Below are 23,726 nucleotides of genomic sequence, written 5' to 3'. Positions count from 1 at the left end.
AGAGCAAGGTGCTGTCTTTGAGCCAGAAGTAGGGTTGCGGCCAGCAGTAACAGAGCAGAGACCCCTCCAGCTCATGGCCCCTGTAGAGCCACTTGACCACCACATCAGCCAGACTGTGGGAAAGGAGCCAATTTATGAAATTAAATAAAGTCCACAAAGGGAGTGAGAAACTTAGGCTCAGGCACCCCACCGCAGCTGGGCCCAGCACAGCTGGAGCACAGTGCACGGGGCACCCCCACCATCTTGCCCCTCCCAAGAGGGGGCTTAAATAGGCCAGGCCCCAGCCTGGAGGCCGGGGATCCTGGGGCCTAGGGCGGGCAGAAGTCGGAGAAGTAGGGGTGCTGCAGGGCCTCTTCTGCTGAGATACGCTGGACAGGGTTACACTTCAGAAGGTTCTGGAGATGGGGGAAAGGAGGCGGCAGGTTCAGGACAGGTCACTGCCCAGAGCCCTGCCTTCCTGTAGTCCCCTCTGGGCAAGTGTCCTGACCCACCCTCTACCCCAAGTCACCTACCTGCAGCAGGTCCCTCCCCGTGGCATTGAGTTTGGGCACAACGTTCACCAGGGATGTTGTGGCCGGGTACATCGGGTAGGGCTGTGGAGAGGCAGGGAGGGTCAGACTAGAGGTAGGGGGAGGGGGGTGGAGGCTGCTAGGAATGTGAAACAAGAGTGACCCTGATGAACCATGACCCCCCAATTCCCCATCACACCTTATAGTCTGGCAGCTTGGTCATAGAGGGCCACTGCTCCTCGGTGGGCGTCCCCAGCAGCGTGTCCACGGAGTCAAGGATCACTTGGGAAAGGGCCACAGCTGCATCTTCAGGGGCAGGGTGAGGGCCTCTTCCCCTCCCGGGGAGGATTCCTCATACCCACCACCTACTTCTCTCACCCTCCCTTACCCTCTGGCTTGAGCTTGACAGAAGCAACCCCGGGCACGTCACTCGTACATCCAACCACGTTTCCCATGACAATCACTAACTAGTCTAACCCACATGCTGCTGTCCTAGTCCTAATGAACTGGTCCTTGCCCCGCTCCCACAAAATGTGTCCTGCTGTCTTTGGCTCCTTCATCCTGGCATCCATCTCTCACCTGGAGGGACACCCTCTTGGCTTTGCCCCCCAGGGCACACTGCCTGTCTCCAAGCCATACCTTCTCCAGTGTGTATCTGCACTGTGACAATCAGGGTGTCCAGCACCTCTGCTGTCTCCCCTTGCCCTCAAGAGAAGCCCTACAGACCCCATCACCCCACCCCACACCATCACTGCCCTCACCCACTGCACTCAAAACTCCATGGGCTGTCCCCTCCCAGAGGGCTCAAGGCAGAGGAAAACAAGGATATCGGAAGATCCTCTTCAACTGGTCATCAACATCATTGCCGGGAAAAAGAGGCCGCCCAGCATTGGCCAGCTCTGGGGGGCAGACAGGGGGCTAAGACATGACATGTGAAGGACCCCTCACTCTGAGGTGCCCCCTGACCTTCCAGCCCCAGTCCCAGAGCCTCCCTCCCTTCCCGTAGAGGGAACCCTCCAGACCCTATTTGTCAACCCAAATGGGAAAGAAGGTGCCTCTGCAGCGCCCCAGCACGTCACCTGCAAAGATGCAGCCGGCTGACCACATGTCGATGGACGTGGAGTACAGCTTGGCCCCAAAGAGGACATCCGGTGGGCGGTACCACAGTGTGACCACCTGGAGGAGACCGCCCCCCAACAGGGGACTCCCACTTAGAGGGCTGGGGAGGAGGTTTGAGGAGGAGGCTCAGAGAGGAGAGGAAAATAGTGTTTTGGGTCCTGGGGTTGGAGCTGAGGGACTCCCTCCCCCAATCCCATATCCCATCTCCTAGCTCACCTCAGCTGAGTAACAGCGGACAGGGATCCCAAAGGCTCGAGCCAGGCCGAAATCAGCCAATTTCAGCTCCCCATTCTGAGGGGAATGGGAAGGGGACATGGAGAAGGGCCTTTAAGCAGCCTTGGGACAGCACAGACTCCATCCTCCCAGTCCTCTTCCCTCCGTGCTCCCCATGCCCTGGCCCCAGGCTTCCCACTCCCCACCTTCTTCCCAAGAAGTACCCTGTTTATTAGCAGGTTCTGGGGCTTCAGGTCCCTGTGTAGCACATTGCGGCTATGACAGAATCCCAGGCCTTTCAGTAGCTGGAAGAGGAATGACTGGGAGGAGAGCAGGCAGAAGGGAGTCAGACGCCCTGAACATGCAACTGTGCCCAGCAACGGGTGGCTCCTCTCCTCACCCTGTGCTTCACTCCACCCCACCCACCTTTCAGCACTTGGTTCAGAGTGACACCATTCATTCACCATCCAGAACCTGCTTTATACTGTACTAGGCATTAGAGGGACAAGAGTGAAGAAACTGGCCCTGGTCCCCATCTTCCTGGACCATATAGCCTAATGGGCCTTGCCAGGTGGATCCTAGATCCCGCCTAGATCCTAGCCCATGCTGATCTTCCCTTCCTGGCCGCATCTGAGTATGCACACGATACTACAGCACATAAATATCATGCTGTAGTATCATTCAGGACTGGATCCCCTGGAACCTGGACCAAGGCATTTGGTCTTGGGCCTAGAAGAGCACCTGGCACACAGTGAAGCATTCAGTAAGTATGTATTGAATGAATGAGTGTATCTCCTTGAACCTCATTTTCTCATCTCTGAATGTAAATACTATCACTGACGTCAGAGTGCCACTGTGCGAGTCAAAGACGACCACGTGAAAATGTTTGCTAAGACTGGAGGCTCCTATTGTTTGCTAAGACTGGAGGCTCCTAGAGGGCAGAAACAGGGTTTTCTCATTCTCTGACACCCCAGAGCGTCCCTGTTCAGGGCCCAAAGTTAGAGCCCAAGGAGTGCTTACACTGAATGCAGACTCTGACCCCAGCCTGAGGGGTCCCCCAACACCACTCTCCTCACCTTTACAATCTCAGGATCAAGGTCACCATTGCAACTATCAAAATACTTCTTCAGGTCCTGAAAAGGGATATGAGTGGGGGAATGGGACAGAGTTTAACCTCAGTCTGGGCCCCTATACCTTCCCAAGGCTACTGTCCCCCAAACCCCGCCTTTCACCTGGTCACAGAATTCAAAAACCAAAGTCAGCTTCTTGTCACTGTGCAGGACATCATGAAGCCTAGGGCAAAAGAAGGGCTCAGCCATGCAGGTTCACCTGACAGACGTCCAGTGTCAGCCCCCACCTCCCCCAAGCGGCCACACCGGCAAGGAGCACCCGCCTCCCGCACACCTGACGATGTTCTTGTGCTTGAGCTCCTTGAGTAGGCAGATCTCCCGGAGGGCAGAACTCGGCACACCCTGCATATGTGAGGGGGCCGGGTGGGCAGCAGTCAGATCCCACCCAGCCCAGGCCCTCAACCCCCTCTCCAGGCCCTATCTCAGTCCCCAGTCCTACCTCATCATCGTCATCCAGCCTCACCCGTTTCAGAGCCACGATCTCATGAGTCTCCCGGTTTTTGGCCTTGAACACTGTTCCGTAGGTGCCTAGGGGAAGGAGGTCAGGGGTCAGGGGGAGGATGCGGCACTCTTCCCTAAGCCAGGAAATGCCTCCCGGGAGGTGAAGGCAGCGTCTGAATATGCAAAGAAAGGGATTCAGGGTGAAGGTAGGTGGGTGAGCTTTGTGAGTGAGGATGTGGCAGGTGAGGAGGGAGGAGAAGGTGCCCGCGGAGGCTCCAGGGGCTCAGCAGGAGGGGCGAGTGCGGCTGCGAGGGCAAGGATGTCTAAAATGAAGGCGGTGCTCCGGAAGGGTCTGGAAATGGTGAGGAGGGGCCTGGGAGAGGGCTGAGGGGCTGCAGAAATATTGAGGTTGGAGGTCTGCAGCAAGAACCGAGGCTGGGGCTCGGGGTGAGGTTGTCCAAGTGGTGCTGAGGCTGGAGTGAGAAATTCAGGAAGTGTCGCGGTTGGGAGGTCGGGTCTACTGGGAACGCTAAGGTTGGAGTGAGAGCCTGCGGGAAATGCTAACACGGGGAAGACTGGTGTCTGCATGGAGTGCTGAGCTCGGGGGCCAGGGCTGCAGCCGCTGCTGAGGTCGGAGCCTGTAGGTATTGCTGACGGTAAGGGAGCCAGGGCTGCAAGGAATGCCGAAGGATCTGCAGAGGGGCTCTTGCAGGAACATCTCGAGATTCCATTACCTTCCCCAATCTTTTCCAGTTTCTCGTATTTCTGCATCGCGGCGGCCGCGGGGACCCCTGCGGGCCCTCGGTTTTAAGACTCTGGCCCCGGCGTTGCAGAGGAGGCGGCACCCGAGCCTCCAGCCCCGCCCCGCCTGGCCGCGCAGTACCTTCTGGGGCTTGTAGTCCTAAGACAACAAGGTCTCCCCGCAGTGCCCGAGACCGAGGACAAGAAGACTACAAACCCCAGCCGTCTGCGCTCACGCTCTCTGCAGCACTCGACTCCAGGGCTCCGGTTCCACCGCGGAGGCAAAACCCTGGACTTCAAGTCCCAGGGAGCAACGCGTGTCCGTTTTCCGGGCGCCCCGCCGCGGCGCCGCGGTTCCCAGTGTGCCCCGCTGTTGTTATTCCTTTTATGTGCTCCCAGCCTTCTTGAAAAGGGCCGCTCCGGGACTACGCGTTCCAGAATGCAGCGGGGATGGGGGCGGAGCGCTCTCGGTTAGGGGTTTGGGGTTTGGCGGCCTAGATCCCGAGCCTTGGCGGCCCAGCTCTGACCTGGTTGGTGGCATTGAGTTCCCAACGGCCTCTTGACGACCTCAGCACGGGTTTCCTCCACCTCTCCCCAAGCCACCTAGTGACACCAGGATTCACTGGGGAATGCATGTGAGCGATGATGACCTCACAGGGAACAGCTGACCTCAGGGCTGGGAAGAGAACAGCTGTGCCCCTTTGAGGCTGGATTTTAGTGGAGGGACACACGCCAAAGACCCCTCTCTCGGCTGGGCCCCGTTTGTTGTCTCGGAGCCCACCCGACTCCAGCCGCTGAACTCTGACATGCTGAGAAAAGCTGGGTGGAGCCCTGGAGGTCCCCCCAGACCCCAGTCTCCGGAACGGGGCCCACTGGAGTCAGCCAGGGTGTGGCCGGCAGGTTGGTTAACCCCCTCCACAGACAAGACCACAGACCGATGCTCAACTTGCAGCAGCCTCTACCTCATCCCTTAAAGGAGTTGATTATAGATTCCCTTGCGCTGCCTCTCTAATTGTCTCATGATTGCATTCTTGAGGGCTACGGACCGAGGGAAAAGGATCCCAAACAGCACTCCTCAGCACCGGAACCAGAGTTACTGCCAAACACGTGTTAATTAACTCGTTTCTATCTGAATGCTTTTGCATACACAAGAGAAAAGAAGCGAAAAGTACATTTCTTATCTGGAAGACTTTGTGATTTCGTTGGGCAAACAAGAACTACACACAGGTCTTGAATGATAAGTGATGACTATGACTAGGGTTCGATTCAGTGTGGAGGTTCCATTCAAGAGGAAGGAGGCCACCATAGCGAATCTCTGTCCCTCTCAGGAAGTGGGGAGCCCCTAACAAGTTGCCCTCTCCCAGATCAGCTCAGGGTACTGGGCAGCCAGCTTCCAGCCGCTGTCACCCTTCTCACCTGCTCGCCACCATCCCTCAGGGGCTTTCTTGGAGGCACGGGGGTTATTTGGGAGGGGGGCCGCAAGAGAATCTCAATCCCGATACGTTTATGTTTCGACTTCTCCGAATTTCCTTGTGCCTGCGTCTTACTGCCTGGGATCCGTAGCGTGAGGCGGGCTCCTTTCCACCCAGAGGTGCCGTAATGGAGCCAAGAGAGGCATCCTCGGGGCTTCCAAGCCCGGAGTGGGGAAGCTTGGGGCAGAGGGACGGCGGGGGCGGCCCCTGGTGCCGGGCTGTGCCTGGAAGCGCGCCCCCGCCCCTGCCCCCGCTCCCGCCTCCCCACCCGCGGCGGCGGGACCGCGCACGGTACGCCGGGGGGCGCGCACGCAGGGGGCTGGCTTGCCCGTGGCGCGGGGGAAAGTTGAGTTGGGAGAAGTTGGGAGCGGCGGGGGCGCGCCCCGGGGTGGGCACGGGGCAGTCGTCGGGAGCGCGCGAGGGTGCCGGAGGACGGGGAGAGACCCCGAGACCCCCGGGGCACGAAGTCCAGAGCGAGCGGGTAAGCGGAGAGGCGGTGGCGGGGGAGGGCCAGGGCCGCGGAGGGAGGAAGGGAGGGGGAAGGAGAGGGGGGAACTCGGGACTCGAGCAGGGAGGGAGTGGAAGTGGAGGAAAGGGCGGAGACTGGGGCGCGGGGAACCGCGGTCTTGGGGAGAAGGATGAGGAGGCGGATGGAGTGCTGGTCGGAGGCGGGCATTCCGGGGTCCCTTTCTCAGAGTTCCCTAAAGCCATGGTGCCGCGCCCCCTGCCACCAGGAGTGGGTAGTCTCCCTGAGGAGCCGCCGGCCCTCCCACTCCCCGGCTGGCTCCAGACCATCCCTCCCCTCCGGCCACCCCGCATAGTCCTTCAGTCCCGTCCGGGGCGCCCAGACTGGGGGTTGCCCGGGGCCTCCATCCCCAGTCTCCGGGTTGGGAGGCGAAGCCAGGAAAGGCGGGTGGCGGGTAAGGTCGGGACAAGGGGTCATGCAGAAGAGGGAGCAGCTGGGTGGGGATGGGAAAGACGAGCCCGGAGAGTTGGACCTGACTCCCGGGGTCGGTTTGTCTAGGCGGGGAGTTCTGTGCTGGGTGTGAGAGACCGCACTGCCTGAAATCCAGGGTCTACTTTATCCCGCTTCGTTTCCCCCGCCAGTCCCACATGGAAGAGCTGTGGAATTTACGAGTTCACTTGGGGGCTGGTTAATGCCCAAGTGGGGGTCCGAGATGCTAATCCTTTGGGCAAGGGGAGAGATGCTAATCCTCTGGGCCGGTCGGGGCTGGTCCGAGGAATGTGCCCCTACCCGGATTATCGGCACCGATGCTCTGGACAGAAGCTGCTTTGTGTTCTGGGACAGCGGGGGAGGGGGTGCAGAAGAGTGTGGAGGAGCGCGTTGAGGGCACAGCCTGAGGTGGGAGTGGGCGCCTGCAGGTGCTCAGGGCGGACTCTTCCCACACCCTTCCCAGACTGGGTGCCCTCACGCTCACCCACACCGCCCGCCCTGGCTGAAGGCCTGCTGAGGGGGAGGGGAAGAGCGTAGTTAGCCGAATTGGAGTGCTTGCCAAGAATGTGTTGCCAGGCTCCCCATCCTGGGTGAGCCCCCCCCGACCTATATTGTTTGACCCTACACTGACTTGTCTTACTCCTGAGTCGGGCACCCCCAGTCCCCAGCAACACACTGGGAGCATCGTTACCATCACTTTTTGCCAATCTTGGGTGTCCCCTGTGCTGACCCACTAGGAATAGGCCCCCTATTTGCAGGGATTGGGCTCCCTCCTGCAGCTCCTTCTCTGCCCCCACCATACAGTGTCCTCTCCAGACTCCCTACAGTCACAGTCAGGAGGGTGGCAGCGCTGCCACTCAGATTTTCCTGGCTCCAGGCTCTGAAGGGGCGGGATCCAGACCGCCCCTCAGAGGCAGAACCTCAAGGTTGCGGTGCCCACCCCCTCCCAGCCCATCACATGCCCCTCCCCCATTATAAAGCTCTGCCCAGCCCATGCCCACCTTCTGTGCCTTCCTCCCTCCCACTGAGTGAGTGGAGTTGAGCTCCTGCCCTCCACCCAGCCAGCCTACTTCCCTCCTGCCAGCCCCCACGGACCTGGGGGAGGCAAGACTCCTGCCGGCCTGCACTGGGGAGGGGGCGCCCCCTCCCTGCGGGGGCATCTTGGGCTCTCTCCAGAGTCCTTCCTCTCGTCTGCTTCCTGTCTCGGCAGTCCGGCCCCAGCTCCACGGGGTGTCTCACCCTCCCTGCCACACCCTCTCTGGTCTCAGGCCCACCTCTGGTGGGTGCCCTGACCCTGCGAGGCTCCCTTGTCTGCCTGAGCCTTCACTCCCCTCCTTCCCCGGCTTATTATCGCTCCCTCCCTCATCTCTGTTGCTTTCTCTCCGGGCCTGGGCCTTGACTCCTTTCTCCCTCATTTTTCTTGCGGCCTCTCCCACCTTCTCTCTCCTCCTCCCTCTACTCAGTCTCTCGGCCTTTTTTGGCCCCACTCGCCTCAGTCCTCTCCTGTCTCCTTGTTCTTCTCTTTTCTTCCTATAAATAACTCTCTGTGCTGTGGCTGCCGCTAAGGGCCACTCTGAGGCCCTTCATAGTCCAGGATCCCCAGCAGCGCAGCCTGCGCGTGGTGGCTCCTGCCCTCCCAGGGCTCTCGATGGTGATCCGGCCTCTCCCCTATCCAGGTTATGCCTCCGCCTTGTTGCCCTGAAAGCCGCAGCGACAGCGAAAAGGGCTAAGATTCGGCCATGAGCAGCGCCCCCCGGTGCCCCACCAAGGGCGCAGATTCTTTCCGCACGGTGAGTTTGTTCCCCAGGTCGCCAGCCCGACCTTCCCTCCCTGGCAGCCTTGTGTGCTCTGGCCGAGGGTCCTCACCAACCAGGGGTGTGAGCGTGTGTGAGTGTGCAGACCGGGAGGACGCTGCCATCCCTACCCTGACCTTGCATGATGGTCGTGCGGGGGGATGGGTAGCGGGGGTATCAAACGTCTTCCAGTCCTGGGGAGGGAGTTGAGGCTGTTACCTGAAGACCTAGGTAGCTTAGCCTCAGCGGTTGAGGAACTTTGAGAACCCTGGGTCTCTCACCCAGCAACCCGTCTCAGACCCAGCCGGCCTTAGAGGCCCCAGGTCAAGTCTGCACGCGGGCGAGGGTTCTGGGCGGAGCTCGCCTGCCGTGACTGGCCACGCCCCCTGCCCACATGCCACCCAGTCCCGCCCCTCCCTGCCCTCACGTGGCCACCGCTCCACATGGCCCCCTCTGGATTTTCCTAAGGAGTCTAATGATTAACCCCGTGCCACAATCAGCTCCGCTATTGGTCACTCTGGCCCAGAAGGGCACGTGACTGGGAAGGGGCGCAGGCTGGTCCCCTCCCCCTCCTTCTCAGGTTCACCCCTGCCGGCCATGGACTTCCTCCTGCGGCCTCAGGTGCGAGGGGTCTGCTACCCTCTCTCCCCATGGGGGCAAGCTCTCTGCGCCTCTCCCCGCCCCCTCGTCCCACGGGGCTGCTTCTGGTGGGAGTGGGGCTGGGCGATGGGGGAGCCAGGAGATGGTCAGGAGCCTTACGTACAGAGGGAAGAAGCCAGCCCCCTGGCCCGCTCACCTCTTATCCGGCGTTCTGCCAGGCCCAGCCGCTCCAGTCCCCACCTCGCCCCTAAGACCCGCCCTTCGCCCCAGCCCTCCTCCCCGCGCTCTTCCTTATTCTCGCTGCTGGCACCACCATGGAGGGGGCTGTATACCCCCGCCCTTGGAGATCCCCATGCCCTTCAGGTCCAGAAGCTCTTGAGCAAATATTTGGCGGCGCCTGTAGCTAAGACCGTGGGTGGGTGGGGGGCTGGACCAAGGCTGCCTGGCCAGGCGGCTGCCACTTAGCTGTGCTGAGCTCTTGCAAGCGCCGCATTCCCTGCCGGCTGTGCCGGCCAGCTGCTCCGCGCCCGCAGGATGACTCAGGTGGGGGCTGTGGGGGTGGGGTGAGGGGTGGGGCTAGGGAGCTGGCCCAGGGCTTGGGCTGGGGGCCTGGGGGCTAGGGGAGCTCTCCTAGGGGCTGAAGGGCATCCATTCCTGTCCCTGCGGGGCTAGTTTTTTTGACTCAGACGGGCTCTGGGCGGTCAGCTTGGGCGCCTCCAGAAGTTACTTTTTGGGCTCAGTAGTTGTCCTCAGGCCAAGGGGAGTTTCTTCACTATCTGTCATGTGAACTTCCCGGTTCACACGCCCTCCCTCCAGGCTGCAGACGGGCTGGACACGGGATTTCTTCCACCTGCCCTGAACTGACTGCACAGCCAAGGGGGCTGGGCTGGGATGAGGGTAGTTCAGAACCCAGGGGACAGCCGCTGGGGGAACTGGGTCTCTGCATCTGAGGAGGCAGACTGCTGGGGGGACACTGGGTCCCTGTGTTTGAAGGGATGTGTACTGGTAGGGGGACTGGCTTCCTGCATTTGACGGGGCCGACTGCTTGGGAGGACTGGGTCCCTAGATTTGTTTTCTTTTTTGTTTTTTTGAGACAGAGTCTCACTCTGTCACCCAGGCTGGAGTGCAGTGGCACGTTCTTGGCTCACTGCAACCTCCGCCTCCTGGGTTCAGGTGATTCTCCTGCCTCAGCCTCCTGAGTAGCTGGGATTAGAGGTGCCCGCCACCGCCTGGCTAATTTTTGTGTTTTTAGTAGAGATGGGGTTTCACCATGTTGGTCAGGCTGGTCTTGAACTCCTGACCTCCAGCAGTCCACCCACCTCAGCCTCCCAAAGTGCTGGGATTACAGGCGTGAGCCACTGTGCCTGGCCTGGGTCCCTATATTTAAGGGACAGCTGCTGGGGGGATATTGAGTCACCAGCATTAGAGGAGAGAGCTGCTGAGGGGAGGGGTCCTGGGTCTCTGGCACTAGGAAGGGTGAGGTTTCGGGGTACAATTCCCAGTGAGTCCTGTGTGTTTTTTCTCTATGCTTTCTTCCACACAGCCAGAGCCAGAGAGCTTGGGCCCTGGGACGCCTGGGTTCCCCGAGCAGGAGGAAGACGAACTTCACCGCACCCTGGGCGTGGAGCGGTTTGAGGAGATCCTACATGAGGCCGGGTCTCGCGGAGGGGAGGAGCCAGGCCGCAGCTATGGGGAGGAAGACTTTGAGTGTGAGGGGGCAGGCAGGGAAGGGGGAGGCAGGGATATCAGGTTTGACTCTTCAGTTAAGAAGGGGCTGGGGTCCTAGTGGGAGGAGCGAGGCGGGGGGCAGGATGGCAGGGGAGGGGACACTGTGCCTGCCGCAGCCAAGTCCCCCTCCTCCTTGCAGACCACCGCCAGTCCTCCCACCACATCCATCACCCACTGTCCACCCACCTGCCTCCGGATGCACGCCGCCGCAAGACACCCCAGGGCCCAGGACGGAAGCCTCGAAGGCGCCCAGGAGCCTCCCCGACTGGAGAAACCCCTACCATTGAGGAAGGGGAGGAAGATGAGGATGAGGCTGGCGAGGCCGAGGGGGCCCGGGCAGTCACGCAGCCATCCCCTGCCTCCACACCCTCCTCGGTGCAGGTGTGCTGGGCGCGGGCTCCTAGGGGATGTCGGCAGGGCCCTGTCCTGGTCACTCCTGCCCACATGGGTCCTTGTTACAGTTCTTTCTCCAAGAGGATGACAGTGCTGACCGGAAGGCAGAGAAGACCAGTCCGTCTTCCCCTGCACCACTGCCCCACCAGGAGGCAACTCCTCGGGCCTCCAAAGGGGCCCAGGCTGGGTAAGTATACCCCAATCAACAGTGTCCCCAACAGACACTTCCCCTGCTAGAGATGATGCTGGAACAAAGCATGAGCCTTGGAATCACCAGGCCAGGGTTCAAATCCCAGCCCTGCCCTCACTGGCTGGGCAAGTAACTTAATTAAGCTCTCCAAGCCCCAGGTTCCTTATCGGAAACCAAGCATAATAGAACCTTTCTCACTGGGTGGCTGTAGGGATTAAGGGTGGTGTGAATTCTAAGTATGGTTTAGCCTGGCAAAGAACATGCGCTGCCTAAGCTGCCTCCCACCCCTGCCCGTCTCCCACCCCTCCCTGCTCCCACCCCTGCCTGTGGTGTAGCGGGAGCAGTAGCCAGTACTGGCTCAGGTACTGGACTGGTGACCTCCCAGCACTTGCTGGAGGCCCCAGGGTTCAAGAGGCAAAGAAGACCCCCCTCTCCTTGGAGCACTGCCAACACACGCTGGTTGGAAACCAAATGTTACCATGTGAGATGGCATCAGCATGTTGTCACTGCACCCAGTGGCTGGTTCAGGGAAAGTGTCAGTACCGGTGGATGACTGGCATTTGGGGGAAGGCTTCCTGGAGAAAATGACTTTGAACTAGGTCTCAAGGTCACTACAATCACAGACCAGTTGTTTTCTGGGTGCCAGGCAGCGTGAAGGGCTGCGGGAAGTGAAGGGCATGTTGTCCCCTCTGGGAGCGCATAACCTGCTGGGACCATGGCACAGATGTGGGCGGCAGGTTACAGTGGCCTTAGGGGTGCCAGGATGGCCGGGAGAAGGCTGGGGCTTCCGAGAAGGCCTGGCAGCAGGAAAGGGTCGAATTTGTGGGCTAGGGCACGTGGGGGCTAGGAAAGCCTGGTCATGAGAGGGGATGCGAGCTTTGAGCTCTGGGGGCTCTTGATGTTGAGAGAGAGGGGTAGGACCACGTGGCAGGGCACTGGCCACCCAGTGTGGCAGAGAGAAGGGAGAGAGCAGAAGCTGGCGTCTGTGAAGGCTGAGGCTCACCCCTCCTCCCAGGGCAGGAAGCTGTCTGCCATCTCCAAGGCCGAGTGCCACGGACTTTATTCCTCTTGATTAAACATAGGCCCCTGTGAACCTCTGAGTCCCATGGCTAGGGGTGTGCCAGGGGGTGAGGGGGCAGGGGGATGAATGCTGACTGTCAGGAAGCAGCGTCCTGAGCTCCTTTTCTGCCCCAGGCCCTGCACTGGGACTTTTCCAAAATCTCACCCCTCATGGCACTGCCAGAGTCTGGCCTCAGTCCTGGCTGCTGAGGAGCAGTTGATGTTCGCAGTGGACGTTCAGAGGGGCCTTGGGGTGATCGTTTGGGGCTGCACAGCTAGAAAAGGGTGGAGCTGGGGTTCGGATGCTGGCAGTCTGCATCCGGAATCCTCCCCATCCCCATACCTGTGCCTCCCGGGAGTGGGAGCTAGGAGGGCCCGGAGTCCGATGTGGTCCCTCCCTGGCTCCCCGCTGTGTGGGTGCTGAGCGTGGGGGAGGAGGCTGGCTTTCTCGGGCTCATGGCCATTCTGTCTGCCTAGAACCCAGGTGGAGGAGGCGGTGGCGGTGGCCAGTGGCACCGCAGGGGGTGACGACGGGGGTGCCTCGGGGCGCCCCCTGCCCAAAGCCCAGCCTGGGCACCGCAGCTACAACCTTCAGGAGAGGAGGCGCATCGGGAGCATGACGGGGGCTGAGCAGGCACTGCTGCCTCGGGTCCCCACGGATGAGAGTGAGGCCCAGACGCTGGCCACAGCCGACCTAGACCTCATGAAGAGTGAGTGCTGGGCCTGGGCCAAGCCTGGCACTGGTGGGCGAAGGAGTGAGAGAAAGGGGGAGCCCAACCTTGGTCCTCTGCCCCCCCAGGTCACCGATTTGAGGACGTTCCTGGGGTGCGGCGGCACTTGGTGCGGAAGAATGCCAAAGGTTCCACACAGAGTGGCCGAGAAGGGCGGGAGCCTGGCCCCACACCTCGGGCCCGACCCCGGGCCCCCCACAAGCCCCATGAGGTACCATGCTCTGCTTCATGGTCTTCCATTAACTTCCCATCCAGCTTCCCCCAACGACCCTGCCCCTACCTCTCAGACCAGCTATAATCTCAAGCCTCAGGATTGCAACCTTTGTTTTGTTGTTGTTGTTTGAGAAGGTCTCGCTCTTTTGCCCAGGCTGGAGTACAGTGGTGTGATCTCAACTCACTGCAACCTCTGCCTCCTGGGTTCAAGCGATTCTCCTGCCTCAGCCTCCAGAGTAGCTGGAATTACAGGCACCTGCTACACCCAGCTAATTTTTGTATTTTTAGTAGAGACGGGGTTTCACCATGTTGGCCAGGCTGGTCTCCAACTCCTAGCCTCAAGGAATCCGCCTGCCTTGGCCTCCCAGAGTGCTGGGATTACAAGCTTGAGCCACCACACCGGGCCCAGGGATGCCACCTTTCGTTGTGAAGTTTGTACACTGCACAAGAGTGCAGTATACACGTCTTAGAGCTTATTGATTTGGGCACTGTGATTATGCTCCCCATGGTGGATGTCGTTGATTTGAGTATTGTGGTTTTAATTCACATCTGAGCCATTGTTGATTTCTGTATCATGACCATCTTAGAAAGAGATGCCATTTTCTGATTTGAACAAAGGGCACCCCTTGGGCTAAAGGTGGCTCTGTGTAGCACTACACTTCATTTTTCAAAACCCAGTTGCCTCTGTACTTGTTCAATCCTCTCAGCCACCTGTGAAGATGACAACAGGTGGTGTCAGCCATAAACTAGAGTGCTGTGACTTGGCCAAGGTCACTTGGTTACCTAGTGATGCCGCCCATCTTAAGGGCCCTGGTCCTGAACTCTGACGCACTGTGTTTTTGTCCTCATTTTATGAAGGCGTAATAGCATACAGTAAGCTGCATCTGTGTGAAGCATCCAGCTCAGTGCCCTGTTGCAGGCCCATACCTGCCTAACCATTTCCCACACTCCAGAAGTTCCTGCACGGCTCCACCCAATCAGTATTTTTCAGAGGCGACCACTCTTCCTTCATTTGCAATTAGTTTTGCCAGTTCTTGAATGCCTGTCAATGGAATGGCTGGTAGGCATTCCACTTGTTAAAAGGCCTACAAAACGCCATTGCTTTCATACACAGTGGCCATTTCTCAAGCCCTTACTCTGAGTCATGTAGCGTGCCATGTGCTTTTCCCTTTTGTCCTCCTGACAGTTCTTTGAGGTGCTCCCATTTGACAGATGAGGGAAACTGCATCTCATTGGTTCGTCAGTTGTCCAGGGTCTCAGCTGGCTGTGGGACTGGGGTGCTTGTGCACCACCCACTGTGCTCATGCTCTCCAGGGTCACTTGGCTCCCTCTGATACCACTCACCTCTGACCTCCATCCAGGGCTGCCTCCGGCTCTGTACCCTGAAATGCCTTCTCTTCTCTCCCCGAGGTGTTTGTGGAGCTGAATGAGTTGCTGCTGGACAAAAACCAGGAGCCCCAGTGGCGGGAGACAGCTCGCTGGATCAAATTTGAAGAGGACGTGGAGGAGGAGACAGAGCGCTGGGGGAAGCCCCACGTGGCGTCCCTCTCCTTCCGCAGTCTCCTGGAGCTCCGCAGGACCCTTGCCCACGGTAACCCTGCTCCCCTCTGCCTCCTGCCTGGCCAATCCCCAGGAAACTCTCCCAAATGGCCCCAAATCTGTCTTGAGCCCCATGATGTGTGACAGCCCCAGAGCCCAGAGGGAGCATGGTCCACACCCAGCTCGTATTTGCATTTTCAGCCAGCAGCTTCTTGATATTCTCAGATAACAACTGTGTTTTGGTTGCGAAAATGTTCCAGAAGCCATTTTGATGTAAAGCTTTCTGAAATTCCTAGCATGCCTTGGTACCATCTTAGAGATTCTGTGGAATGTGATCTAATCTGTAGCTGTATAGACTTCACGAAATGACCACTCACCACAGATGCAGGACTTCAGAGTCCTGTGTTTGCTTGCTTGCTCCTTCACAATGGGTGACCACTCTCAGTTGTTGTTAAAAGGCCTGTTTCTAAGCAGCTGAGGTTCTGTGGTTTGAGGCAGCTTAGGAAAAAAATTAAATATATATATATATATATATTTTTTTTGAGACAGGATCTTGCTCTGTTGCCCAGGCTGGAGTACAGTGGTGTAGTCTTGGCTCACTGCAACCTCCACCTCCCAGGCTCAAGTGATCCTCCTGCCTCAGCCTCCCAAGTAGCTGGAACTACAGGCACACACTACCACGCCTACCTAATTGTTGTATTTTTAGTAGAGATGGGGTTTCACCATGTGGTCCAGACTGGTGTCAAACTCCTGAGCTCAAGCGATTTGCCTGCCTCAGCCTCCCAAAATGTTGGAAGTACAGGCATGAGCCACTGTGCCTGGCTTAAAATTAAATTAAAAAAAAAAAGTAAACAAAAAACAAAGCAGCTGAGGACCTAGAAACTTGCTTTTAGAATTGTTTCCCAACTAAGAGTCCATAGACCCCGAGTGAGGCTCAGGGGCTTTGGGTAAAGTGCCACTGTGGAAGGGCTTTCTCACTAGGCCTTGAGGTCTCCAGCCTGGCTGCTTAGGAGCTTTTGGTTCTGTTTATTCTTTTTTTTTTTTTTTTTTGAGACGGAGTCTCGCGCTGTGTCACCCAGGCTGGAGTGCAGTGGCGCGATCTCGGCTCACTGCAAGCTCCGCCTCCCAGGTTCAGGCCATTCTCCTGCCTCAGCCTCCGAGTAGCTGGGACTACAGGCGCCCGCCACCACGCCCGGCTAGTTTTTTGTATTTTTAGTAGAGACGGGGTTTCACCATGTTAGCCAGGATGGTCTCGATCTCCTGACCTCGTGATCCGCCCGCCTCGGCCTCCCAAAGTGCTGGGATTACAGGCTTGAGCCACCGCGCCCGGCTTTTTTTTTTTTTTTGAGACGGAGTCTCGCTCTGTCACCCAGGCTGGAGTCCAGTGGCGCTATCTCAGCTTACTGCAAGCTCTGCCTCCTGGGTTCACGCCATTCTCCTGCCTCAGCCTCCCAAGTAGCTGGGACTACAGGTGTCCGCCACCACGCCTGGCTAATTTTTTTGCATTTTTAGTAGAGATGGGGTTTCACCGTGTTAGCCAGGATGGTCTCGATCTCCTGAGCTCGTGATCTGCCCGCCTCAGTCTCCCAAAGTGGGATTACAGGCGTGAGCCACCGTACCCGGCCGGTTCTGTTTATTCTTTAGTCTTTGTTCCTGAAAGTTGGCCCTGCCAGATGAATGACCTGGTAACTTTCGAAGGGACTGTTACTTCTGTGTGCAATGGTGAGGGGAGGTCGAGAAGCTGACAGGGAAGTCAAGAAGCTTGGGGCAGAGGGGGTCTTCAGATGGCTCCAGGACAGCCACACGGATGAGGCCACAGACCAGCTGAGTTGTGTATCAGAGGGTAGAACTAGGCCCTAGAGTGACGCAGCACCTGGCTTACTTAGAGGAGAGTTTTCTAACAGCTAAGAGGGTTCAAACAGAGTGGGCGGCCTGGACCGTCCCTGTGGAGGCCGGATGCTCCCTGGAAGGAGTGTCCGGCAGGTGTGGCCTAGATGGCCTCTCTGGTCACTGAGGTTCAGTGGTCTCTGTGGAGCCTTGTAACGTTCCTGGGGGTCTGGGGGAGGGGAGGAACCAGAGGGTTGATGTGACCTAGGCTCCCGAGGGAGCTAGAACCCGAGCCTGCGTCCTTCATGTGTAGGCTGGTGTTCCAGGCCCGGCACCCACCCACCTGGCTGCCCCACCTGTCCCCAGCTTCTGCTCCCATCCCATCTCCTGCCACTGTTTTGCGATCTGGGGCTGAGGGGCCCTCTGTGCCATCTTATGCCAGGGGCTGTGCTCTTGGATCTGGACCAGCAGACCCTGCCCGGAGTGGCCCACCAGGTGGTGGAGCAGATGGTCATCTCTGACCAGATCAAGGCCGAGGACAGGGCCAATGTGCTGCGGGCCCTGCTGCTGAAACACAGGTGAGGCCCTGTGGGCCAGTTGGGGACGACACTTCATCCAGCCCACCTGCCCCGGCCCTTGTCATTGACCCTCCTTTGCCTCACTGCCCTCTGCCCCACCAGCCACCCGAGTGATGAGAAGGACTTCTCCTTCCCCCGCAACATTTCGGCTGGCTCCCTGGGCTCCCTGCTGGGGCATCACCATGGTCAGGGGGCTGAGAGTGATCCCCACGTCACTGAGCCTCTCATTGGAGGTGTTCCTGAGACCCGGCTGGAGGTGGAGCGAGAGGTGAGGGGAGAACCGGCCCTGCCTGGGCTGGCGGCAGGACTGAGGAAGCCCAGGTGTGGACTCAGAGTGGGAGGGGCCTGGCTGGGCTGAGCTCTGTTCTGTGTCCCCCAGCGCGAGCTGCCGCCTCCAGCACCACCAGCTGGCATCACCCGCTCCAAGTCCAAGCACGAGCTGAAGCTGCTGGAGAAGATCCCTGAGAATGCTGAGGCCACGGTGGTCCTCGTGGGTATGTGGGGCAGGTCACATGTGGGGGCCTTGGCAGCCAGGCCTTGAGGCAGGGTCCTGTAGTCTCCCTGGCCCTGCCTCGGTGCCACCCCTGGGCGAGGGACTGGAAGGCGGTCCTGCTGCTCTGCTCTTGCCCACGATGGTCCCATGCCCCTAGGCTGTGTGGAATTCCTTTCCCGCCCCACCATGGCCTTTGTGCGGCTCCGGGAGGCCGTGGAGTTGGACGCAGTGTTGGAAGTGCCGGTGCCCGTGCGTTTCCTCTTCCTGCTGCTGGGCCCGAGCAGCGCCAACATGGACTACCACGAGATCGGCCGCTCCATCTCCACCCTCATGTCAGACAAGGTCAGCTACCCTCCTCCTCTGGGCCCTGCTTCTTGGAGCCCACCCTGGGCCAGTCTTGATCCCCACGACTGACCCCCACCCACCGGCCTTGCCCACCCCCAGCTCCAGGCCCTCAGCCCTCTTCTTTGAGCCCTCCCCAATCCCCATCCTGCTTTGGCAGCAATTCCACGAGGCAGCCTACCTGGCTGACGAGCGGGACGACCTGCTGACGGCCATCAACGCTTTCCTCGACTGCAGCGTGGTGCTGCCTCCCTCAGAAGTGCAGGGCGAGGAGCTGCTGCGCTCCGTGGCCCACTTCCAGCGCCAGATGCTCAAGAAGCGAGAGGAGCAGGGCCGGCTGCTGCCCACAGGGGCCGGGCTGGAGCCCAAATCTGCTCAAGATAAGGGTACGACCAGGGCGGGCTGGGGTCGGGGCTGCCTCAAGGGGGTGAGGTGGGCAGGAGGGGCTGGGGCGCCCTGACGGAGGCCTGGGTTGCAGCGCTCCTGCAGATGGTAGAGGCGGCAGGGGCAGCTGAAGATGATCCCCTTCGGCGGACGGGGCGGCCCTTTGGTGGGCTGATCCGAGATGTGCGGCGCCGCTATCCCCACTACCTGAGTGACTTCCGAGATGCACTTGACCCTCAGTGCCTGGCTGCCGTCATCTTCATCTACTTTGCCGCCCTGTCTCCTGCCATCACCTTTGGGGGGCTGCTGGGTGAGGAGAGCCTTCAGGTAGAGGGTGGGGCGGATTGCCCAGGGCCTGGCCACCAGCTCCTGAGCTGGTTCCTGCACCCCTAGGAGAGAAGACACAGGACCTGATAGGGGTGTCGGAGCTGATTATGTCCACAGCGCTCCAGGGTGTGGTCTTCTGCCTGCTGGGTGCCCAGCCCCTGTTGGTGATCGGCTTCTCGGGGCCCCTGCTGGTCTTTGAGGAGGCGTTCTTCTCGGTGAGGGCTCTTCCCGCCCATCTCCAGCCACCCCTCCTCTGCCCTAGACACCTCCCCGCAGCATCCCCACCCAGAGCTCGGGACCTGACTGCCCCCACTTCCAGTTCTGTAGCAGCAACCACCTGGAGTACCTGGTGGGCCGCGTGTGGATCGGCTTCTGGCTGGTGCTCCTGGCCCTGCTCATGGTGGCCCTGGAGGGGAGCTTCCTGGTCCGCTTCGTCTCCCGCTTCACCCAGGAGATCTTCGCCTTCTTGATATCACTCATCTTCATCTATGAGACCTTCTACAAGCTGGTGAAGGTGGGCAGGCCCCTGCCGAGAGCTGGGCCAGGAGGGCCGAGGTCTCAGGGCTGGAGGGAGTCTCTTGGTCCCATCCTCTGGATTCGAGGCCAGGCTGGAGCATTCCTGGGGCTTGTTGCCAACACACACACCAGGGCCTCAGATTAATTTTTTAATCAATTAATTAATTATTTTGAGACAGTCTTACTCTGTTGCCCAGGCTGGAGTGCAGTGGCGTGACCTTGACGCACTGCAACTTCTGCCTCCTGGATTCAAGCGATTTTCCTGCCTCAGCCTCCTGAGTAGCTGGGATTATAGGTGTGCACTGCTATACCCAGCTAATTTTTGTATTTTCAGTAGAGACGGGTTTCACCATATTGGCCAGGCTTGTCTTGAAGTCCTGACCTCAGGTGGTCCACCCACCTCAGCCTCCCAAAGTGCTAGGATCACAGGATTGAGCCACCACGCCCGGCCTTAATTTATTTTCAAAAGCAACTTGAACCAGACAGATGAATCTTTCAAAAACTCATACTTTTTCTTTTCTTTTCTTTTTTTTGAGACAGAGTGTTGCTTTGTCACCCAGGCTGGAGTGCAGTTTTGGCGCGATCTCTGCTCACTGCAACCTCTGCCTCCTGGTTTAAAGTGGCTCTTCTGCCTCAGCCTGCCAAGTAGCTGGGATTACAGGCACACGCCACCATGCCCAGCTAAATTTTTGTATTTTTTTAGTAGAGATGGGGTTTTACCATGTTGGCCAGGCTAGTCTTGAACTCCTGGCCTCAAGTGATCTGCCCGCCTCGGCCTCCCAAAGTGCTGGGATTACAGGTGTGAGCCACTGTGCCCAGCCAAAAACTCATACTTTTATTTTTTAAAAACTTCTATATTTAACGGCACAGTGGCACCATTAGAGCTATTACTTCAAACTCCTGAGCTCAAGTGTTCCTTCTGCCTAAGCCTCCCTAATAGCTGGGACTACAGGTGGGCCCCATGCCTGGCTAATTTTTAAATTTTTTGAAGAGGCCTGCCTAGATTGCCCAGGCTTGTCTGGAACTCCTGGCCTCAAGCGATCCTCCTGCCTTGGCCTCCCAAAGTGTTGGGGTTATAGGCATGAGTCACCAGGCCCAGTCCATCTTTTTTATTTTATTTATTTGTTTGTTTGTTTTTTTGAGACAGAGTCTTGCTCTGTTGCCCAGGCTGGAATGCAGTGGCGTGACCTTGCCTCACTGCAACTTTGGCCTCCCGGGTTTAAGCGATTCTCCTGCCTCTGCCTCAGCCTCTTGAGTAGCTGGAATTACAGGTGCCCACCACGCCCAGCTAATTTTTGTATTTTTAGCAGAGACAGGGAAGGCTGGTTTTGAACTTCTGACCTCGAGTGATCTGCCCACCTCGGCCTCCCAAAGTACTAGAATTACAAGCGTGAGCCACTGCACCCAGCCTGTTTTATTTTAAAAAATATATTATTTTTAATTTGCTTTTAAAATTCACATTTTTAATAACAAAAGTACATGCTTTTGTTAAAATGTCAAACAATCCAGGAGTGTAGAAAGGGGAAAGACTCCAGAGGTGACAGTCAGTCTGGGCATCAGATGTATGTGAGAGACCACTCTGTGGTCCTCTGTGCTCATGTCCTCCTTTAGGCCCCCGGATCCTCTCTGAGCCTGGCTGGTGCCACTCACCAGCTGCCTTCCTGACTTAAACCAGCCGCTCGGTCTTTTCTGCCCCACACTGCCCTGTGCTAACCGCTGGTTCTCTGGGTCACTGTCTTAATTCAACAAGACAAGCTCCTTGAAAGCAGGCCAGCCTTTCCCTTGCCCCACCCCTTCCACCTGACACTCACTGAGCCTCAGGAATCTTTTCTGCAGTCCAGCTGATGAAGGCCTTGTGGCCTCCTCTCCCCAGATCTTCCAGGAGCACCCCCTGCATGGCTGCTCAGCCTCCAACAGCTCAGAGGTGGACGGCGGTGAGAACATGACATGGGCCGGGGCAAGACCCACGCTGGGGCCGGGCAACAGGAGCTTGGCTGGGCAGTCTGGGCAGGGGAAGCCCCGGGGCCAGCCCAACACGGCTCTGCTGTCGCTGGTGCTCATGGCCGGCACCTTCTTCATCGCCTTCTTCCTGCGCAAATTCAAGAACAGCCGGTTCTTTCCTGGCCGGGTGCGTGGGCTTAAAGGCCAAGAGGGGGTTAGGGGCAGGAAGGGGGGTGGCAGGAAGTCAATGGCTGTGGTGGCAGGCCTCTGAGCGGTGTGCCTGCCCACTCAGATCCGGCGGGTGATTGGGGACTTTGGGGTGCCCATCGCCATCCTCATCATGGTGCTTGTGGATTACAGTATTGAGGACACCTATACCCAGGTAAGGTGCTGCCCGCAGCAGGCAAGGGCTGCTGCCTCCACCGCCCTGGGTCTAGGTGTTCCCCTCCAGCCTCCAAACCCAGCCTGTCCTTAAGTTTAAGCCTGTCCTTAAGATGCCAACCCCTTTCCATGGCATGCCCTCCACATTACCTTAACCCTTGTCCCCACACTGTGTCTGCCCTGCAGAAGCTGAGCGTTCCCAGTGGATTCTCGGTGACTGCCCCAGAAAAGAGGGGCTGGGTCATCAACCCTCTGGGGGAGAAGAGCCCCTTCCCTGTGTGGATGATGGTTGCCAGCCTGCTGCCTGCCATCCTGGTCTTCATCCTCATTTTCATGGAGACACAGATCACCACGTGAGTGGTCCTGGCCGAAGGGATATGAGAGGCCAGAGCCCCAGGCCAGGCTGGGGAACTCAGCATGGAACCTCCAGCCACACTGGGCAATCCCAGGGACTTCAGGGAACCTTGGATGCCTAGATGGCCACAGTTTAATCTGTAGACAGCAGAAAAACCCCCTGATGTTTGCTGGGACAGGAACAGCACGTGGAGGGGCAGGCCAGCCTGGCAGTGCTAGCTGGGAGCTGTTGTGGAGGATAAGGGCTGGGGGCCGAGGTTTTGCTCTGTAATGGAATTTGAATCCTGACGGAATGGACAGGGACCACCAGGTTCCAAAGCCAGATGGAGGGACTGGCTGGGCATTCTGGAAAGACCTCGTGGTCTGTGGAGCTGAGTCCAGCCTGGGCCTTAGCAGCACCCCTCCCTCTCTCAGGCTCATCATCTCCAAGAAGGAGCGCATGCTGCAGAAGGGCTCCGGCTTCCACCTGGACCTGCTGCTCATTGTGGCCATGGGCGGCATCTGTGCCCTCTTTGGCCTGCCCTGGTTGGCTGCTGCCACTGTCCGCTCCGTCACTCACGCCAACGCGCTCACTGTCATGAGCAAGGCTGTGGCACCTGGGGACAAGCCCAAGATTCAGGAGGTCAAGGAACAGCGGGTGACAGGGCTGCTGGTTGCCCTGCTTGTGGGTACGTTGCCTCTTGCCCTTCCCTTCCCAGTGGATTCCCCAGGGCCAGTGGGGCCAGGGGACCCTGTGGCCAACTATTTATCCTGCACCTCCCATAGGCCTCTCCATAGTTATCGGGGATCTGCTCCGGCAGATCCCCCTGGCTGTGCTCTTTGGAATTTTCCTGTACATGGGAGTCACCTCCCTTAATGGGATCCAGTTCTATGAACGGCTGCATCTGCTGCTCATGCCACCCAAACACCACCCAGATGTCACTTACGTCAAGAAGGTAAGCCTCCCCCAGCTCCCCACTGGAAGGGGTGTGCCTCTGGCCATCCTGGTCTACTTGGGTCATTCTCCAGCTGCCCCTCCCATCTGCCCACTTCAGCCAGCCCCCACCTCCTCTCTGTACCAACCCGGCTCTGTGGCACCTAGGAATGTTCTTCCATCCCCGACTCTGAAGAGGGGAGAGTCTCTTCCCAGCAGCAGGCTGGGGAGGAACCTGGGCTCACCTGTCTCCGCCCCCCAGGTCCGGACCCTCCGTATGCACCTGTTCACGGCCCTGCAGCTGCTCTGCCTGGCCCTGCTCTGGGCTGTCATGTCCACAGCTGCCTCCCTGGCCTTCCCCTTCATCCTCATCCTCACAGTGCCGCTCCGCATGGTGGTGCTCACCCGCATCTTCACCGAGCGAGAGATGAAATGTGTAAGCCCTCCCGCCTGCCTCCCCCAGTCCCTCTTGCCTCCCTGTGGATCTGGAAAGGTCCCCCACCCCCCACTTCCCTTCTTGACCACCCCTCACCCCACAGTTGGATGCTAACGAGGCAGAGCCGGTGTTTGATGAGCGGGAGGGTGTGGACGAGTACAATGAGATGCCCATGCCTGTGTAGCCGCCGCCGAGGGACAGCCGAGGGACCGATGGACGAGGGGACAGGCTGGTGGGATGGGGTCCCCCCTCCCATGCCCCTCCCTCCTTTTTATTTAAGTGAATAATTTAATGTCCCCTCCTCCCCCACTGCCCCTGCAGTAAAGTGCTTTGGCCCCCACCTATCTCTGGCCTTTTCTCTTTGTATGGGGGGCATGAATGGGAAAGAGGTGGGAGACCCAGCTCTGC

General features: G+C 58.7%; 2 protein-coding genes across 8 annotated transcripts; one reads left to right on the top strand and one right to left on the bottom strand.

The window, feature by feature from the left end:
• Nucleotides 1–114: 114 nt before the first annotated feature.
• On the bottom strand, nucleotides 115–4,295 carry CDK5 (cyclin dependent kinase 5). 2 transcript variants are annotated; one of them, XM_003896873.3, is made up of 12 exons: nucleotides 4,147–4,295; nucleotides 3,411–3,499; nucleotides 3,246–3,313; nucleotides 3,074–3,134; nucleotides 2,918–2,974; nucleotides 2,066–2,161; nucleotides 1,845–1,919; nucleotides 1,589–1,685; nucleotides 1,339–1,408; nucleotides 709–769; nucleotides 513–593; nucleotides 115–395 (listed from the first exon to the last, which is right to left on the bottom strand). In XM_003896873.3, the coding sequence occupies exons 1-12, from the start codon at nucleotides 4,181–4,183 to the stop codon at nucleotides 309–311; spliced, it is 879 nt and encodes a 292-aa protein (XP_003896922.1). In that variant the 5' UTR covers nucleotides 4,184–4,295; the 3' UTR covers nucleotides 115–308. The 2 variants fall into 2 exon arrangements, with proteins under 2 accessions (XP_003896922.1, XP_021792114.1); XM_021936422.2 differs by lacking the exon at nucleotides 2,918–2,974 and having other exon boundaries at nucleotides 4,147–4,284.
• Nucleotides 4,296–4,847: 552 nt separating this feature from the next.
• SLC4A2 (solute carrier family 4 member 2) lies at nucleotides 4,848–23,662 on the top strand. 6 transcript variants are annotated; one of them, XM_017957346.3, is made up of 23 exons: nucleotides 4,848–5,380; nucleotides 8,257–8,370; nucleotides 10,517–10,682; nucleotides 10,841–11,082; nucleotides 11,163–11,281; nucleotides 12,821–13,053; nucleotides 13,143–13,285; nucleotides 14,698–14,878; nucleotides 17,096–17,231; nucleotides 17,334–17,499; nucleotides 17,611–17,725; nucleotides 17,882–18,066; nucleotides 18,227–18,452; nucleotides 18,545–18,760; nucleotides 18,844–18,992; nucleotides 19,097–19,291; nucleotides 21,167–21,421; nucleotides 21,527–21,616; nucleotides 21,802–21,968; nucleotides 22,384–22,637; nucleotides 22,735–22,904; nucleotides 23,145–23,318; nucleotides 23,422–23,662. In XM_017957346.3, exons 2-23 carry the CDS (start codon nucleotides 8,320–8,322, stop codon nucleotides 23,500–23,502), a joined length of 3,714 nt encoding a protein of 1,237 aa, XP_017812835.1. In that variant the 5' UTR covers nucleotides 4,848–5,380; nucleotides 8,257–8,319; the 3' UTR covers nucleotides 23,503–23,662. The 6 variants fall into 6 exon arrangements, with proteins under 6 accessions (XP_017812835.1, XP_003896916.1, XP_031520881.1 ...); XM_003896867.3 differs by lacking the exon at nucleotides 4,848–5,380 and adding an exon at nucleotides 5,914–6,106; XM_031665021.1 differs by lacking the exon at nucleotides 4,848–5,380 and adding an exon at nucleotides 6,253–6,545.
• Nucleotides 23,663–23,726: the final 64 nt, after the last annotated feature.

This window comes from Papio anubis, chromosome 4, assembly GCF_008728515.1.
Source record: "Papio anubis isolate 15944 chromosome 4, Panubis1.0, whole genome shotgun sequence".
NCBI lineage: Eukaryota > Metazoa > Chordata > Mammalia > Primates > Cercopithecidae > Papio > Papio anubis.
Note: the sequence above shows the minus strand (reverse complement) of the source record. Positions and strands in the feature narration are given on the sequence as shown.